This window comes from Cyrtonyx montezumae, unplaced genomic scaffold (genome assembly GCF_038088225.1).
Source record: "Cyrtonyx montezumae isolate F1298 unplaced genomic scaffold, pur_monq_1.0 scaffold_3, whole genome shotgun sequence".
Lineage (NCBI taxonomy): Eukaryota > Metazoa > Chordata > Aves > Galliformes > Odontophoridae > Cyrtonyx > Cyrtonyx montezumae.
In genome coordinates, this window is record NW_027072034.1 from 75506643 (window position 1) to 75526029 (window position 19387).

The 19387-nt window shown below is 37.0% G+C and overlaps 1 protein-coding gene across 1 annotated transcript; it reads left to right on the plus strand.

Moving 5' to 3' along the window:
- Positions 1–4990: 4990 nt before the first annotated feature.
- LOC136051416 (uncharacterized) lies at positions 4991–18136 on the plus strand. The gene is made up of 8 exons (XM_065740859.1): positions 4991–5053; positions 7434–7649; positions 8668–8897; positions 12656–12699; positions 15177–15212; positions 15763–15897; positions 16604–16650; positions 17786–18136. Exons 1-8 carry the CDS (start codon positions 4991–4993, stop codon positions 18110–18112), a joined length of 1098 nt encoding a protein of 365 aa, XP_065596931.1. The 3' UTR covers positions 18113–18136.
- Positions 18137–19387: the final 1251 nt, after the last annotated feature.

The window sequence follows — 19387 nt, forward strand, 5'->3', positions numbered from 1 at the left end:
ATCTTTCCCTGAGTCCTTTACTTCTTGCCTCAGCCTTTTAGTCAAAGGAGGTAAAATAATTAAAACACTTCTCAAAACAGTTACTGCAAAGGCTATTCGGTATTTGTAACAACAACTAGGAAAGCCCGTACACTTTGAAGCTGTAATGGAATTACACACCTGAGATGTATTTCTCATCCTGTGCCAAGAGGGCATCCATTGAACTGACAAAAAGGAAAAGAAGTTCAGTAATGTTACTCTCTCCCGAATCTAGTGAACTGTTACTAAGCTAATTCAAATTATTATGCCAAATAGTCAACTTGATGCAAGTGCTTGCTTTAAAATGTTTTTAATGGAATGGTGGAGCGCTGTAAAAAGAGCTTGATTTTCTTTAGATGTTTGGAATTTAAGGAGGTGTCAAGCATTTTCTAAGTTGCATAGAAATGCTCCACTCAGTGATACAGTGATGCAAGCATGCTTTAACTCCCTCAAGTAGAGCCAGTTTTCTGCTCACCTTCCTTTTCCTGTAAAGTTTCACAATATCACATTATTTCTTTTATTCAGGATACTTACAGCAATACTACGTGTTTGCTACAAGAGACAAAGTAACCTACTTATTTTATTTCTGTGGCTATTTCTAGAGGAGAGTCTCTTTTGCTGGATTAAAAGAGACTTACATTCTTACTAACAACTGCTTTTTTGTGCAATTTCTGCAGAAATGCAGCTAGTATTACAACAGTGTCTTGCAGCCTTCTGCTATGGGAAGTGCTTGAAAAAATGGACAGAAGCAAACAGCAGAAGGCACGTGCCAGTACATAGGTACTCAGTACACTGCTGCATTATTGGTTCCTGTTGAAGCTAGTGGGATTTCATGCAGTTGTAGCAATCCTGTCAGTGATACTAGCTTCTGGTGTAATAATGGTTTTGTTTTCCTTTTCCTCTAATCCTATATATCAAAATTTGCCTTCCCAAATATCATTTGCTATTGCAAGAGCTTGGCTTTTGCTTAAGCTCATAAACTGCCTTGGGCTAGAACTGTTTTATAAATCTTCTACAGCCAAGTAAAAGGTACACTGCCAAGAGCCTTTTCTGTCCTGACGTGGGGCTTTTTTTTTTTTTTGTCGTGGGGTTTGGGGGTTTTTTTGTTTGTTTGTTTGTTTTACAGCTGCTGTCTTATTGCAGTGAAATGAAAAAGAAAAAAAAACATATGGTAATATTAAGTATACTCTTGCACAGCAAAACAAAGAGAAAACCTTGAAAATATAAGTTAGTGATAGCTACAGCTTTTGTTTAAAAGCAGTCACTCATTCATTAAAGCAAAGCAATATTATATCACTCAGTCTATCAGAAGTTTACTTTCTACTTCAGAAGCAGTCTATAACTTTAGGCTCTGTACACAGAATTAATACAATTCTGTAGCTATCTTTAGTATCTTAAGTGTCTAGTTTCAATTTATTTTTTAATGCAGAATTGCTGCAGAAGGTATGAGCCTGATGAGGATCCCTTTCGGTGTAGCCATACTGTAGGCGACTTAGAACAACCTGGAAGTGAAAGTGATCAGGATTTTGCACAGAGCTGAATTGTAATGCACAGCAATCTGTAAGACAATAATGTCTTCATAATGGTATTCTTATATTAAAAAAATAATAACTATGATAATCAACATACTGTAGCATTGCAACAGATACTTGTAATGATATAAAACAGTGGAAAAAGAAAGCACTTCTGAGTGGCCTACAAAAATTAATAAGTTCATATTAATGGACATAGCCCAGGTCACAAACAAGACATTTACAGCTGTTTGCTTTTAAAGTGAAAATGGTTCCCCTAAGCCTCGGTACCGAGTCCTTCAAGCAGTCAAGTTCGTACCATAATTTTGCTGTTGTGGCTGCAGTTGGACAAAACATAACCTTGTTTTAATTACTATTGATTTTAAGAAAGATTTACAGCAGAGGTTTTCTGGTATTTCTAAAATGAAGTAACAACAAATTCCCGGAACAGGGGCTGTGGTTATGTTGTTTAGCAGTCTGCATGGGGTTTTGCTTTTTTTAATTTTTTTATTTTTCCTGCAGGAAGACTGCATTTTTTTAGTAATATATTTGAAATTACATGTAATTTAAAAAAAAAAAAAAAGAATGTACTATGGCCATGTATGTACATTAGCTTAGCCAATTCACAGCTCAAATGACTCTGAAATGCGTTTCTTAGAACACTTTCAAAATGTAAAAGACTAGATAAAAGGAATATTCTCTGTTCTGTGAATTACATATGTACATCATGTTAGTTTCAGCTTGCATGTTCTTGGAAAACGTGAGTTCTAGGATTTTTTAAGCATTTTCAAGCCTTTGATTCAGCAGGTCCTTATAGGAAGTGAAACACGGGATATAATGAAAGGGAAAGTGGCTTTTTCAACTAAGAGAGAAACTTGGTTCTGCAAAGTATGGGATATTCTCACGATAGAAGGACTATTTTTAGTTCGAGCCCCTTTTATCAATTGTGTTGAACTGAATGATGACATGCTCCCCACTAAACTTTGCAGCATCACGAGCTAGTTATGGGGAGGAGAAAACAAATAAGCTGGAAGTTTGACAAGGATTATCTCTATTTGTATTTACATATGAAGAGAGGCAAGACTCACCTCTGTTGTGTTCTCATGTACTCACTGCTTACTTCTTGTGTAATTTGAGTGCTCGTTGTCTTTGTACAATTTTAAGATTGTATCTAACTTTCAAAATAAATTTTTTTTAAACAAAGGTTCTCATTTTAATTATGCTATTAGTCTTCAGTCTGTGCTGGGCTAGCAAAGATGCTGTGTATTTGTTTTGGCATTAAGGATGTTTTGCTTCTGGTGAATGGTCACAGAACTGGTTTCACTGAGACAATGAAATGACGATCAGATGCTAGAGTGAGGCTGAAGCTACCTGGGTTCAGTTTCCTGCAGTGCCACAGGACTGCCTGTTAGAACAGCAAGACCACAGTAAGTGATTTAAGTTTTTATATTAAAATACTATTGGAAGAGAAATACTTTACTTTGTAGAGTTTTCACTTGGTAATGGAAAAAGTGTTCCTTCTTTTTTCCCTTAAATAAAGGAATTCCTTTGTCATAGAATTCATGCATTTTCTCTTATTTTAACAAGAAAATAAAGGACTTGTGGCAGTTGAAGCATGTTAACGCAAAGCAATGGAAATGAATGGGGACAGAAAAAACGTTAGGTAGAGCAGTGGCATAGGCAACTCCATAATATCTGGAACTTGAAGCAATTTGACTGTAGATCTATACAATCCCACTGATCTATGTTTCAAGCCCATACAGAATTCCTGTTGCCAATCAAATACGTTTCTTCCACACTATCTGCAAAAAAAGGTCAAAAATTGATCCTTGTCTCCCTTAAGGACTTAATGAAATTCAAGCAAAAACATTCACCTGTCAAGATAAACAAGTATAGGTTTGAATACTTTCAAACTCCTTTTCCTGAGTCCTTGTCTCTCAGCATCTCATGATGGATCAGTGATATACTAATGTTGCAGCCTCTTGATTAATTAATGTATTAATCATTACTCTCCTATTCTCAGCCGTATTCTGCCATCACCTCTCTAAGATCAGGTTGCTTTCTTATGCCCTTGTATCAAATGGAAAAGAGAAGTAAACGTACCTTCCATAAAGTTTTCTTGCATGGGCAGTGGAAGAGGGTTATGCAATAGGAATGCATCAGTAGGAATCTGTGTGGAAGCTGTTGCAGAATCAGGTGTGGTATGTATTTAAAGTTTAGTTATGCAGCTATGCTAAATTCTCCTAATGACATCTTAACTTCCTAACTTAATCATATGGCTTAAAGCATATCCAAGATGCAGTAGGATTAAGTATACAGCAACTGCTTTCAGGCCACATTTATACTGTTAATTAGGTCTGGCATTTGTGAATGACATAGGCTGGACAGCAGAGACTGGAGGATTAGCAGTCTGGGGAAGTTCTGCCTAGGCCAAGTAAATAAATGTTTCTGTTCATCCCTCAACTTTTCTCGCCTTTGAAGGATATGGAATACATGGAAGAAGTCTCTACTCCTTTCATAGTCAAAAGCAGATAGTACATCTCAGCAGCAAAACGTGCAGACTGAGATGGGATACAGAGAGCTACAGCAACTGTCACTCAGGCTTGACCAATTTCAAATGCTGCATAACGAGTGTAAAATAGAAAAATTAAGTATAAAATAATTCCTGAATACCTATTTCAGTCTCTCCTCCCTTTGAGATAAACAGTCAAGCCTCCCAGTTCCATGGCTCACTTTAAGCTTCGGAAACAGAAAAAAATTGAAGATCTAGTCTTGCAAAGTAGCACCCATTTGATTAAAAGATTTCTGCTGGAGCTGGAGGAGGACAGAAGATCACAGGTGTACAAAGCTTAGCTTTATCTGAACCCCGAACAGGTACAAGTGATTTATATTCGTGATTTAAATGCCTCCTCTTCAGTTCAGTAGTGCACAGGGAGAGGACATAAAATCTGAGGATTACTTAAGAGCAGTGAAGTGACCAGTATTCTCATATCATCGTGTACTTAGTAAAACCCTGAGAAGGCTTTTAACTTAAATTTCATTGTACATACAGTTCCTTGATCATTCTGCACTTCAGATTCAAGATACATGTGAGTGGATTTATCATGACTCAGCTTATCTGACTAAACTGAAATTGCTCCAAAAAGGCAGGGAGATGCAGAGAACTTCACTGTGATCACGAAGTGTTAGGAAGGCATTTTTCAGTAGACTTGAGCCCACCATCTCCTACTTTATTAAAATTAGAGGTCAATGTCTAATAACTAGAAAACAGGGAAAATACAGCCCAAAAAACACACAGTTTTGTCTTGTCAGAAGAAAGATACTGAGGCAGAACAGAAGATCGAGCATTGCATGGATATTTCCCTCATTTATGTCCATTAAAGTCAACAGTAGTCACGTGATGATCATAGAATCACCAAGGTTGGCAAAGACCATCTAACATCATGTAGACCATCACCACCATGCCCACTAACCAATGTCTTTCAGTGCCACTTCGACCCTTTCCTTGTACGCCTCCAGAGACGGTAACTGTATCAACAACGTGGGCAGCTTCTTGCGATGCCTCACCCTTCTTTCAGAGAAGAAAATTTTCCTAATATCCAACCTGAACCTCCCCCAGCACAACATAAGGCCATCCCCTCTTGTCCTATTGCTGTTAACCCAGGAGAAGAGGTCGACCCCACATGATCACAGTCCTCTTTCAGGGAGTTGTAGAAACAATAAGGTCTCCTTCATCCTCTTTTTCCCCCCCCCCCTTCCTCCAGGAACTGCCCAGACTTTGCTCCAATATCTTTGGAACTTCTTCCTTAAAACAGTTCCCAACACACCAAATTATGTTAGTTGTTGCTTTTGTATTGCACTGAACTCTTCTTTAAAGACTTGGTATCTGCAAGGATTCAGCTGAGGCCTGATTTGCGTATAACACGGAAGCTACTGTGCTGCATATAGTAGAAGTCAGTGCCATCTAGTGACGCCTATTTTTTGCCATGTTCAAACGCTCTCAAGCCTGAACTAAATGTAAAAGGATTTGAATAGATGTATAATTGTCAGTTTAGGACTGTGCCCTCCTTCTTCACTAAACTGATACTTTATATTTAAATACATTAATAACGTATTTATGTTTACTTTCTATTATTATATTTAAGTTCTAGTTATTTTACATTTACGTAATGAAGGGCTTTATAAACAGTAAATCTTTAAAACGTTTTTAAAACAGAACTTTGTGTTTTAGTGTCCCAAATAAAGGGACAGATTTTTGTTTATTTTGAAGTTAGAATATCAGTTAACTATTTAAGATATAAAATAAAATAAAACAAAGCAAAAAACCACAAAAAGCACATATTTGTTAACCTTTTGTTAAAATGAAACTCCCAGGAATGTCTCAAGGAGGTAAGAAATTCTCAAACATGAAAAATTCAAGTTCCTTGCCATCTTCAGGCAGAATAAACAATTAAGAAGTAACATCCTGCTCCCTCCTCCCCTACCCCCTTGCAATAACCCAACCAAAGCGCCTCTATTCTTCAACAGAAAGGAAACAAATAAAATGAAACATCAGCATTGACAGTAGAAGAAGGTTTCCAAAACCATAGATGAGCACCTAAGATATTTACTATTGATAACACAAACTGAAGAATTCTCACAAGTCACATTCAATACCTGTGCAAGAAACACATAGTACTTCCATCCTCACCTCTTCTGTAATACTTACATATGACAGCTCCTATCTTATAGTGTAAACATGTCCACAGAATTACCAACAATAAACTGTTCATTTAGAAAATTATTCTCAAAACACGATAGAGAACAGCGAAAGCTTTGTCTTTTTGTTAAACCTCAGAAGGAAGGAAAAAATTCAGTCCAAACCAGCTGCCAGTCTTCCCTTCGCCTTGCTTGGACTGAACTCGTAAGATTTCTACTTTTTGAGGAAGTCAAGGAAGTCCCTCAAAATTTAAAAATCACAGCATCTCCAACATTGGGAAAGAATTTTAAGATCATCCAATTCAACTGTCCACCTATCACCAATATTTCCCACTAAACTATGCTCATCAGTACAACATCTAAACATTTCTTGAACACCTCCAGGGTCTGTAACTCCACCGCCTCCCTGGGCAGCCCATTCCAGTGCCCAGCCTCTCTCAGAGAAGAAGTATTTCCTAACATCCAACAACATAAAAAAGGTAAAGAGGGATCTAATCATATGCACCAGTTATCAAATGCAGGATAGAAAATCAGAAAAAAAAAAAAAGTTTACAAGGGTCAAAGAACATTAGAAATGCCTTAGTACTTCATAATGAGATAATGCAATGTACCACAGCAACAAGACCCCTCCCCAGCCCCCAAGATCCTTCCTTGTGCTTAACATATCAGAAGGAACAAATGTGAAATTTAAACACTATTTACCTATTTTTGAATGATCGTTTTCTCTCGTTTTGCTCTCTGATTAAAAATTCAGTTATATAATAACGATGCAAAGATTACATATCAACTATTACTATGTCATTCCTGGCATAATCATTGGGTAACTCAACATTAACACAAGCAGAAATTACTCTGCCAGAAATGCATCCCTTCAATGACCAGTTTTACTGTCTATGGACTCAGCCACTAGGTGTCTTCACGACTCAGAATTATAACCTGCATTCCCAGTACTTTGTCTTCAATCGAAGCTTGGTGTGTGAGTGCATAGTCACAGACAAGCAGTTCTCTTCCTTAAATATTGTCCAGTTATGCTGGTTTGCAATATTTGTGAGGCCATTTCCTTACAAACATCTATATAATACTTCCAATCATATCGGCTCTGCTAGGCTCTTCTAACAGTGAGATTTTGGAAAGCTATTCCATTATTTTCTCAAAAATATTGCTTAGATTTTTGTTAAATATACACTTCTACTCTGCTCCCATGAGACCTCACCTGGAGTACTGTGTCCAGATCTGGGGCTCCCAACACAAGAAGGACATGAAGCTGCTGGAGCAGGTCAAGAGGAGGGCCACAAAGATGATCAGAAGGCTGGAGTACCTCCACTACAGGAGAGCCTAAGAGAGCTGGTGCTCTTCAGTCTGGAGAAAGCTCCAGGGGTCCTTATAGCAGTATTTCAGTACTTGAAAGGTGCCTACAGGAAAGTTGGGGAAGGATTTTTTTATAAGGGCACATAGCAACAGCACAAAGGGAAATGGTTTTAAAATGGAAGAGGGTAGATTTAGACTAAATTAAACTCTTTACTGCAAGGGTGGTGGGACAGGAACAGGTTGCCCAGAGAGGTTGTGAACGCATCTTCCCTGGAGGCATGCAAGGCCAGGCTGGATGGGGCTTTGAGCAACCTGGAAGGGGTAGGTATCCCTGCCTACAGCAGAGAGTTAGAACTAGATGATCTTAAAGGTCCCTTCCAACCCAAATTATTCTATGATTCTGTGATACACACATTTTAAGACAGAATTTCATAAATGCTTTTTTTTTTTCTTTCCTGGTTTCTATTTGTAGCTGTTGTACTTGAATTATAAGCAAAAGCGATAACTGCTGTGCACAAAACTCCTGTTTTGTTTGCTGCTAATTTTATGAAAAATCTCAGCATTTGTTAGAATTTCTGAGAAGGAACAGATATTTTAGAAACACCCAGAGGAAAAAAAAAAAGTGATAAGTACTTTTAAAGAGCCCCCAAAATCCAAACCCAGTTTACTTGCCTTTACGTCACAACAGGACCAAGACTTGGACATTATGGGAGCAGTTGTCTACCATAGTGCAAACTACTGTAAATTACTGAAAATTGAGACAGATCTGTCTTGTTACTAATAGCCTGCAATGGTAATTCGTTTGGGTTCCTGATTTTAGCCTTTTATGTAACTAAGGTTGAATTATTTAAAACTTGTTTAGTTCTTATTTATTATACTATTTTTCATTCTTTTCCTTTGTCATACTGCTGCTTGTAAAATAAATCTCAAATGCAGAAGAATCTTACTCTCTGCAGCTCTCTTGCAGCATAAGCAGAGCTAGAGAAGCATGAAAAATGTTTTACTCTGAATTGCAGAGCAGTTCTGACACCTCGTGAAACAATCAAGCAGTTCATATTTCAACCACACTAAAGCTACTGTGTAACCCACCAGATTTTTGCATGCTATTTTGCTTCCCTGCCCTTTTTCTCAGCATTGTCTTAACAGAAGACCTAGAAAAGGAAATCAGTTCAAATGCACACTCTGGGTAAACCGAACAGGATGCAAGAGGCCATCTGAACTGCACTTTTCAAACCCACAGGAACCCTTCCCCTATCATGTCCCAAGAACAAAGCCTCCTCCAGTCATGTTGATAAGATGGATCTTCTTGTACAGCCTTCTAGTAATAGTGGCTCAGAGCAACGATCAAGACTCCGGTAAGTCGTAGTTTTATTATTTAACATACATATAGTCAAACATTGAAAAGGAAAAGACAGAAGCTAAGGCAATTTCTAGTGTACCTTGTAGATAACTTATGCCTTATTTTATTACTGCAACAGGGACTGACTCTTAAAGTAATTAAAGAGAATGATTATGGCTAGCATCTATCTAGCATCAGATAGTGTTTTTATGAACAAAACACATCAAAAATACTTACAGGAAAGGTTAAGAGATCAGTCAGAGTATCTGAGAATGGAAACCCAAATACTTGGCTTAGAATACATTAATTACCAGGTCAATTAGATCCAGCTGTTTGTTAACTGTAAAGTGATCTGAGCTCAGCCAGGCTGCTAAATTGCTTTAGTCATTTGAAAAACAAATGTAAACATGCTTCTGAAGGTGGTGTATCCAGCAATAGCTTCCTTCACATTCAGCAAAAGTATTCTTCTCTTGTAAGAGACAACTACTGTTTCTGCTCACTTCATCGTGACTGCCTGTGCTGTCAGGTCCTCACAAACACCTTCCTGCACTGTCCAGCTCATTAATAGATGGGTGAACCCCTAGACTCATCTGTTAGGTTCCTGGATAATGCTTTTAAAACCAAATACTAATTTTATTATGCTTCTTACTGTATGAATCCTGTTTACATATAACCTGGTAGGATAGATTCTATTCTTTACCCTCCCAAAAAATACCTGGGCTCCTCTGAGAGCAATACTGTTTCCTTCTGTGGTCTTACACTGCTATACGTGTCAGAATCACATTTATGGAAGCATTACAAGTAGAAAAGTCTTTGAAAACCAGTCTATACAGAATCTTGTTATAAATGTTTTTGGTTGGTTTTTTTTTTAATGTATATACGTTTTAGACAAGTTTTCCAAGTTTTCTGACTTTTTTACTTTTTTTTTTTTTTTAAGTAAAATGAAAGTTTAAGCAAGTCACTTAAACTTTGCTTGCTGCCAATCACTCTAAAGCTTACTAAATTCCTAACATAAACAGCTGATGCTAACAAGTTTTATATACCAAGTTAATGATCAGCAAATCTTTGCTAAATTAGAGAAGAAGTAAACAACACAAGCTTTTCTTAATGAGTTTACAGATGGAACTTCCCTTCCCTACAGCCCCAATAATTTCAGCTCAGTCAAACCCTGCCTCCTTTGAAACATGACAACATTGACTATTTCCATCTAAGTTGGGCTGACAGTGGTTGTTGATGTCTGGAATATATAAAGGTGACGTGGTATTTCTTAGCGATTAAAAGAAAACCTAGTAAGGCTTCCACCACCCCAAGAAGCCCGGGTCCTACAGACCTTTGCTGTTAGCCCTCCATACAGGACAAATGGCACATTCTAACATTCAGATATAATGAAATTTGCTGTCTTCAGGTTTCAGTCGTCAAAACAAAGGCATTTTCTCTGCTCTTACTTCACATTACAGGTTTTATCATGGAATTGTTTTGAATAAATAAATAAAGAAGCAACTCCAATAGCTGCCTCAGCATACAGGCCAGCTTCACAAATATTATCACTGCTAAGAAAAAAAAAAACAACCTCAAAACCAAGAAGATCTTTATTGTTTGCAAAGTGAACTTAAAAATATACATGGCTGAATTTAGAACATGGGGAAAAATATGTGAAAAGGAGCAAAACTAAGTTTCTATTAGCTAAATGACAAATTCATTTTATATATTACAATTTTTTTTTGTCGTTCAATCCTACATATGATATACTATGTCATCTCTTGGTCCTCTTTTAAAGAGCAAAGAAAATGAAGTAAACATACACCTTTTAAAAAACAAATCCAAAATTTAATTTAATAACTCCTAGTTTATGGGAATTCTTTCAAGTTCTTCGATTATAAGATATGAACGACACCAAAGATTAGAAAGCTCACTTTTCAGCTATTACTTTTCTCCAATGAAATGAAATGAATGGGTGTCTCCATTATCCCTGCTCTCTTTGCATAATAAACAATACCATGACTACTGTGTCATTGCCTTGAGCATACAGATAAAAAAAAAAATAGTGTTTTTGATAAAATTACAGTATTGTCACAAGTCTTTCAATATTATACATGTTATGAAGCACACGCTTTCACACAAAAACCTTATCCTGGCAGTTCATTGTACAGAAAGTTTTTCTTACCTGTAAAGTTCACTCCAGGTACAGTTGAGCTTGGCTTGCCGCAGCCAATCCAGCAGCACAGTCAAATGATCTAAAATAAAATTTGCTTTTATTCAATCTGAATCTGTTTAAATTCTGTAAGTTTGCTAGTGATCTATAGAGGTTCCACAATACAGATCCTTTTATCCTCTTTAAAACTGCCCATTCAGATATTTATCATGAAAACTCGTGCATATAAAACACAGAAAACTTCAGACTTGGTATCAAGCCTTGTAGCTGGTTTCAGCCTGTAATAGCATTCCAGAAAGAAAAATTCATTTTAGAAATTACATGCAGTCTATAGTAGGAAGATATCTACTCTGAGATTGACTTCTCATATACCACAGCAAAATTGGAAAAAAAAAAAATATCACTTTCAGGGGATAAATATTCAGAGCCAGGTTTACTGTCATCTACTGAGGTTTATGGTTTCTTTCTAATAGCAACCAAGTAATAAAACAATAAAACATTATCTGCTTATTAAATGCTTGTTATTTCATGTCTTATTCTGCATAGAAAGTCTCAAGAATTTTGGTTTTAGATGATTTTTCCCCCCACTGCTTTTTACCTACTTGAAAGATTGATTTTTTTTTTTAAATACAATCTATGTGTTGACTTGTGAGAGAAGGGAAAAAAAATCAACAACAGATTTTAGTGTATGCTCATTGTGAATTCCCTCACTTAATGGTTGAAGATGGTGGATATTATTATTATTATATTATTATGTTTTTGCTATCCCAATTTTTTTATTGAGTTTCAACCAACAGTACCAACTAAGGATTTTCCAAATGCCGAACAAATGTCTTGTTTTCTTGTATTTTTTAAGAAATTTTACTATAAGGTCCTCAGATGTATGACTTGCAACATCTGTAAAGTGCTAGGTTTGTTTCTAGCAAAAAATTACAAACAAAACCAAGTAATACAACTATCAATCATTAGCAAGTCACAGAAATATTAAAAAAAAAAAGTCAACTGCATTTATTTTTTCTACTCCAATCAGTGCTTTATAACTGAAAGAAAAAAAGATTTAAAAGCATTCTAAAGCCCAATCATCCTACACTTCTAAGAGGAGTTCTTCTGTAAGGCAGCATACAAACTCTCATATGCAACAAAAGGTAACCATAGCTTGTATCAATCCTAGTTAACAAGTTCAAAAGATTCCTGTTGAACTGACAGAGGGGTAAAAAATAAATCACTCAATGAATAGCATTTATCTACCATCCACAGGCTGCTTCTAAGGGATTCACAAACTTTAACCATGACAATTACATCAACTTCCAGCAAGCTGAGCTTCTTCTCCCAAAAGTACAACTACACTACTTTCAGTCCATTTCCTTTCTATCCTTGTATGCATTTTGCTTCTCGCATTTTTTTACACCCTAAAGAAAAGGGGAAAAGAGGCTTTATTTGCTAGGGTTAATTGCCAGCTTGTTGCCAAACACCTTCACCTGTAGCAGCAGCTTGATTTGAAGACTAAAAAAATGTATTACACAGGTGACTTAGTGAAAAAAGAGAATTGAATTTAGACCCAGTAGTGGCTGGAAATTTTCTTTTAGAAATATAATTTTAGCAAACCTGATTATGTTGTAATTACACTAGTATGGTGAACACTCACCATCAGATGATGAAGGAATACAATTATGGTATGTTTGCAGAGGTACTTGGGAAAAAATAAAGGGGAAATGTTAATCAAGCTAACCTGGCTGAGAAACTGATTAGCATATGTCATTTGAACTCTCTTGAAAACATAATACATCAGCAAAAGGAATGTGAAATAAGTTCAATTCCATGGAGCATTTTTTTTTAAATCAAATTGTAATCAAGGAAACCCTTTGACAGCAGTAGAATTAACTGCTTACAATTTAACTGGTGACAATGCAAGAAATCATAAGGAAGGAAATTTCTTGTTGTGATATCAGCGCAGGAACATGCTTAAATGACCCATGTTCCCAGTAAGCCCAGAAGGTGAACCTTTCTGCACAGAAAGTAGCACCCTGTTCTCTTTGAGAGGGTCTGCTGCTGAATGTTACTCTAGGTTGCACTGATTAGTGCAAGACAATCATTTCTTTAGAACAAGAAGTGACAATGATAAGACATTTTCCCTTCAAACAGCCTACACAACTGATCTTCATCTGATGTTGAGTGGATTAAGTACAGTGCTGTTGTTCTTATTCAGTCTTTGCAATACCAATCACTTTGCTATGAAAGTTTAGTATTTTGCACTTGTCTTCTTGAACTATCACCTATCTAATTCATTCAACGCTTACCTAATTCATCAGGATCATGCTGAAGTCAAAGCCTGTCTTTTAGTGCCTATATAATTTCTGCCAGCTTTCTAACGTCTGTAAATTTAATAGATATTTTTCGTCAACTGAGAGTCACTAGTCTCTCTCTCTCTCTCTCTCTATATATATATACATACACAAAACTGGTCTCAGACCAAATCAACACAACCTCTGTTAGCATATTCTTTCATTTTGACTTTGTTCTGGTCTAATCATTTAGGGTTCTGCTATTTTAAGTTCAACTATAACATGTTATCAAGCATATCTAGGTAACAACTGTCAAAGGCAGCCTCAGAAATAGAAGAAGTCAAGATATACCATAGATACACATATACATAGAAGTCAAGATATACCATAGATAGACAGAGAGGACCGCTTGACTCTTCACAATATCTATTACCTGGTCACAGAGGGAAATCAGACAACTTTGCTGTCATTTGTTGCTGATAAATTCATTCAGACTGTTGTGTCCTCTTTATCTTCCTGAGGCTGATAAGCAGTTTGCTTATTTGTTTTTTCTACAATCATCAAATGGAAAATACAGACTTCTGTGATATTCCATATATCTGTAATATATCAATATATATCCATATATCTGTAATATATTCCATATATCTGTGATATTCTGTAAGATTCCATATACAGGAAAACTCATTCATGCTGGATGATGGCTTCTCCCAGCATGTTTTTCTGGTAGCACAGTAATGATCCAAAATCAGCTGAGTGGGTAATTACCACCTTCACGCTTCTGTCCTGCCTCTTGGTACTGGAGAAAAAGAGAAAAAGAAAAGGAGGATCTGGAAGAGAAAAGCAAGGCACCAAATGGCCTTTTGTGAATTATTCAATAATTTAAAATTAATAGCTGGAACAAAGAATGACGATGGGAGGACAGACTGCTATATGACTAGACAATGGCAATAGGCATGTATTCATAGTTGTTGAGTCAACACAACAGTAAAGAGAACAAAGCAATTCTAGCCTCTTGTTGGGAATGATCTTGCAATAGAGAATCATATAATCATAGAATGGCCTAGGTTGGAAGGGATCTTAATGATCATCTAGTTTCAACCCCCCTGTGAGTTGCCACCAGTTAGATCAGAGAAAGTATAATTTTATATCTAAGAAGTTTAAGAACAGAAAAGATCACCGAGCTTAAAATATCCTCAAGGAGTAAAGGACAAGTGATACTTTCACACTAACTCAGGCAGATGTGAAGTCTAGATTATGATGAACCACATCTGCCCTCCTCAACATTGCTCTGCAGCTAGAAAGCATTTTGTTTATCTGTAATGTCGTACTAAGCCTACGTAGTTATAAAACTGTTCTGCTACCGTTTCTTTTCCTGGCAAGTTAATGGACTTGTAACGCTTAGTTTTTGCCACAGGAAAAGTTTTAGCAGAGATAGCAACATCCAAATTTATGGCTATAATCTGCCAGCAGACATAGTATTTTCCCAGCTTCTGTGATACAGATTTCATCTGAAGCAAAAAGAGCAGAGATCCTTCACTATCAGAATGGTATATTCACAAATATCATAACATGAATAAATGGTGAAATAGATCTCAGTGTACAAAGTATGTGCTCTATTAATGTGTTTATATGAGTAACAAGGAACTCTGAAACAAAGAACGACTTTGTCAGCAGTGGAAGATCAATATTTCATTTCCCTCTCACACAAATCACTGCAGATTTTGTTTGTTGTATTTTGTTCCCTCTTCCATCACCAGGCTGAAGGTGAGGTTTGTTGAGACTTCAGTGTGTGGAGCAGAGAACACAACTGTAATGCAAAATGTCAGGTTGCAGTTTCATTTCTCTGTCTTATTTTTCTCTTTCAGGAAATTCTGTGAACATCACCACACCTTCATCAAAAAGTAAGTTCCAATTTCTTATTTCCTCTTTAAGAGAAGCAAAGCAACTGGTACTGCTATGAGTTTCAGTCTTAAATTTAAGTGACACTCCTAAAATAGTTATCTTCCTAATGATGCCGTGTGCATAAGCCATAACAACATCCATTTATAGGCTTGTCCATTACATACAAACCTATCAGAAAGCTTTTTAGCTGTTTTTGTCTACTGTGCAAGTACTACAGAAAAAGAAGAGGAAGGAAGACCTTAATCTTAGAATGCATGGAAAGTTTAGAGCTATGCTTTAATTCTGACCCTTTGTTTCTGTCAGCTTTGTAGTATATATCATTCCTCAGTGACACTTTTCTGCACACTTCTCATTCCAGCATCTTCATACTTGCTAATATATCCATGGTGTTGGTTATGTCATGACATGCTGTACCAAGCTAAAGGATGTTTTAATTACATTAAGAAGCTAGCTGTATCAGAAAGTTGTATCAGAAGTAGCTGTATCTGAAAGAACAAATGCTAAAAACTGCAGTCAAATATTACTCTATGCTAATGCGCGTTATTGCAGTTTCAGATGCCACTACTAAGTCAAAAGAGCGTGGAAAAAATAAGACATTGCACATTACTTATGCTTCTATATCCGTGGGTCTATGTTGTCCATTCATCTTCATATGTGTGTTTTGGAGTCTAAGGAGGTACCACGGTGAGCAGTTTTATCATGTTTTCCTATTGTGCATTGATGTCATAGTTTAAAGTTTCATTCAAAGGTCAATGAAAATCCCCTATAATTACCCTAAATAGTAATAGTCCTTGTTAAGTGTGCTGGTTAAAATAATGAATCTTCAAAAAGTTAATTTATTCCATGTCTTGTTGGATTTTTGGTTTTTTTTTTTTTTTTTTTTTTAGTGTAGTTACATTTTATATTCCCACTTTTCTCTCTGAGCTATCAAATAGTTACATTATTAATCCCTCCTGTTTTACAGGAACTCTTACAAAGCTGCCATGGTCTAAGTCAAGGGGGAATCCTGGAGTCCCCACATCATATTAAGCGAAGAAATGATTTGTTTTTTTCATAGGATGACTTAAGGATTTTCCGTACCTTTTCTTGCCATTTCACTGCATAGAAAGAAAATGAGCCACAAATACACTAGGAATTTACCTGCTCCTGTTTAGAGCAGCTCTAAGGAACATAGAAACACATTCTATAAGGACATCATGTTATGCTGATTATATTCTGGCAGTAAAACAATTCCCAAATCCAGTTTGGAGATAGAATTTTTTTCTTTGAGGGGCACTCAGTAAGGCAAGGACTGCATTGGTAATCTATACTACTCCGTCGTGAGCAGAAAGGCATCTTCTCAGTGCTGATTTATTAAAACATCCTTTTTTTATTTTCTTCTTCTTCCTAGGAAACCATAAGAGAACTCCATCAACACCACAGAGACGAGAGAGCCGGGTATGCTTAAATTCTGCCACCACTGAAACCTGATTATGTTCAGCATAACCATGTACCCAAAATAAATTCTGGCACAATGTAAAACATGGAGTGGGATCGCAGACAGTTTTAGTTGTGGAGCCTGGAAAGAATGGCTTCCCTGGCTTGAGACATCACCTTGTCTGAGCTGATGGGAAAAAACTCAGTGTTTTAGCCACAAAAGTACTTTAAGCATCTAAGCTCCTTTTATAATGCATTAAACTGTAAAGTTGAGGCACCTAAAGCACCTCTGCTGACCTGGTTCTGACAGTCTGCATAAGACAAAAAATCACCCACAGGGTGAATAAAATGATTGAGAAGGACTTCGTTATGTGACTAGCATGAATTCACACAGTTCTTGCAATCGGTTCCAAAGAAATTAGATGAGCAGAAGGCAGAATGTTAAAGAGACAACAGGAGCCCGCAGCTGGGGGATCAAAGGGCATCAAATGGATTGGAGCATTCTCAAAAGACAAGGTGGGGGAAAGAAAACTAAAAGCAGTATGTTCTAAGTGGCTGGAAAAATGGATGCCAGAAGAGGGTTTCTTCAGAGAGAGATGAACTTAGAGAGGAACTTGCAGATTTGAGAAGACATTTATTTGGAGAATTTTTTTTTTAAGGGTAATAGGTGGGAGATAAGAAAATAGGAGAATGAGGGCAATATAGATATACTTTGGAGATATACTTTGGAGTTTGGAGGTGAAAAGGTGGATTTAACATGCTCAGAAAGGAGAGCCTGAATGAGTGGTATAGAAGGGCTCTCAAGAGGATAAATCAGTTTTGGCTTTGTTGAAATCGTGCAAGGAAAGACACGACTGAGTTTGGGAAGGGAAGCAGAGGAAGGCTGGAGACACGAGTATGATTTCTAGCTTATTTCAACGATCAAAAGAAAATCCAGTGATTAGTGAGTCCAATGCACCCTTCTTCAAAAGCAGTTTTAAAGGGATACAGCAAGATCAATAGAATCTTACCTACCTCTTATCTAGAAGAAGCACAGGTAATAGCCAGACATGCACAGAGCTTTACTGTTCTGTCTTTTGCAGGTCAGAAGTTCATCAGCTCGAAGCACAGGTAATAGCCAGACATGCACAGAGCTTTACTGTTCTGTCTTTTGCAGGTCAGAAGTTCATCAGCTCTTCCATCCCATGCTTCTGGGACAACTCCAGCTTCAGATGAAAGCTCCTCACTTTATTGCCCCATGTCTAGTTCACCTCAGCTCTTGCCTGGCAACAAGATATGTGACAGTGTTCCTCACTGTAACGCTCAGGAGACAACATCTAACGAACCTTTTAATGATCCTTCCATCCCAGCTTCACTTGAAATCCAAGATGTCCTCATATATGCCTCACTAAACCATTCTGCTTCTGCAAAAAAACATCAGAGAAGGAATTTCTCTATAGAAAATGAATTTACAGAATATGCCTCTATTAAGGTAAATAAATAAATATGGCTGACTTCTCCAAACAGACATTTTACATGCAGTCTCAGGCTTATCTTCCCTCCAGGATGTCTTTCCTTTCTCTCCCGGGAAAACTTCTCTTTTGTTTAGAAGAATCTGTGGATGGAGTTCAAAACACAGCCTGTGTCATGCAAATGGATGGGTAATTGCCCTGGATATTTGTCTCTTAAACGGAGGAATAAAAAGGAACACAGCATCTTTCCTGTTCTCCCTTTGCTCAGGATTCTGCTTGAAGTCTGACCTTTCAAACAGAGGCAAAGGGGAGAAAAGGGTGGGCTTTCTTAGGTAATAAACACATAAAAGGAATCCATGAGGAAGATGATACTGATATTAATTCCTCCAAAGTAAATACTAAAAATGCACGGGGGAGAAATTTTCTCTGAGTTTTTAAGAACACCACCCTTAAAAGAATTCTGTTTCTCATTCCAGTTTACCTCCTTGCGGAGTTTCTTGAACATCTTGAAAGCATAATCCTTCTATTAACTAAAATCATGTAATTACTTTTGCTTGTTTGCTTCTAGTGGGGAACAGGCAAGAAGATGGGAAAGAAAAGGTTGCTTTCCTTTTATTAAGTTACACAAATAATGTGTGAAAATACATAGAGTGTTTTCTTTTTTCCCTCCTGGTGTAATGACTAGTTAGCTAAGTTAATTGCTTTTGTCCATGATGAGTCGATGGAAATAATAAATGCTGAGCAGTGACTGACCACAGTCAAAAAAAAAAAAAATTCTGTTCATAAGTAGCCGTGTACAGCTGTGCCACAACAACCTTTCCTACCAACACTGGTACAAGAATATGATTATGCTTCTTGCTCAGGTTTGTGGGGAAGAAGATAGAAAGGAGGTAAGGATCTAAGTGCCATTTGAACTTTGAGGAGAATGTTCACAACTATTTTTTGCACTACTTACCTCGTCACAGTTTGTATGGCAATCATCTGCATGGTACCATGGTATCCAGCAACGCAATACCCTTAAAAACTACACTTAGCATTATCTGCACCAAGAGGTTTGCAGAAGCAAACAGAGAGTCTTCAACTTGGTCAAAAATTCAGACCACAGTTGAAAAGGAGGAGTGTGGCAGTTCTCAGCATGCACATAACACACTGGATGATTTGCAGTTGATGGAAGGAAGTCAGGCTTCTTCGTATCTCACCCTGGCATAGTTCTAGCTAACACCAAAGTTGTTACCGGATACGCATTAACCCTGCTATGTTGATAATGTAGATCACTTATTACACTTATGACACACTTGTCTTCCACC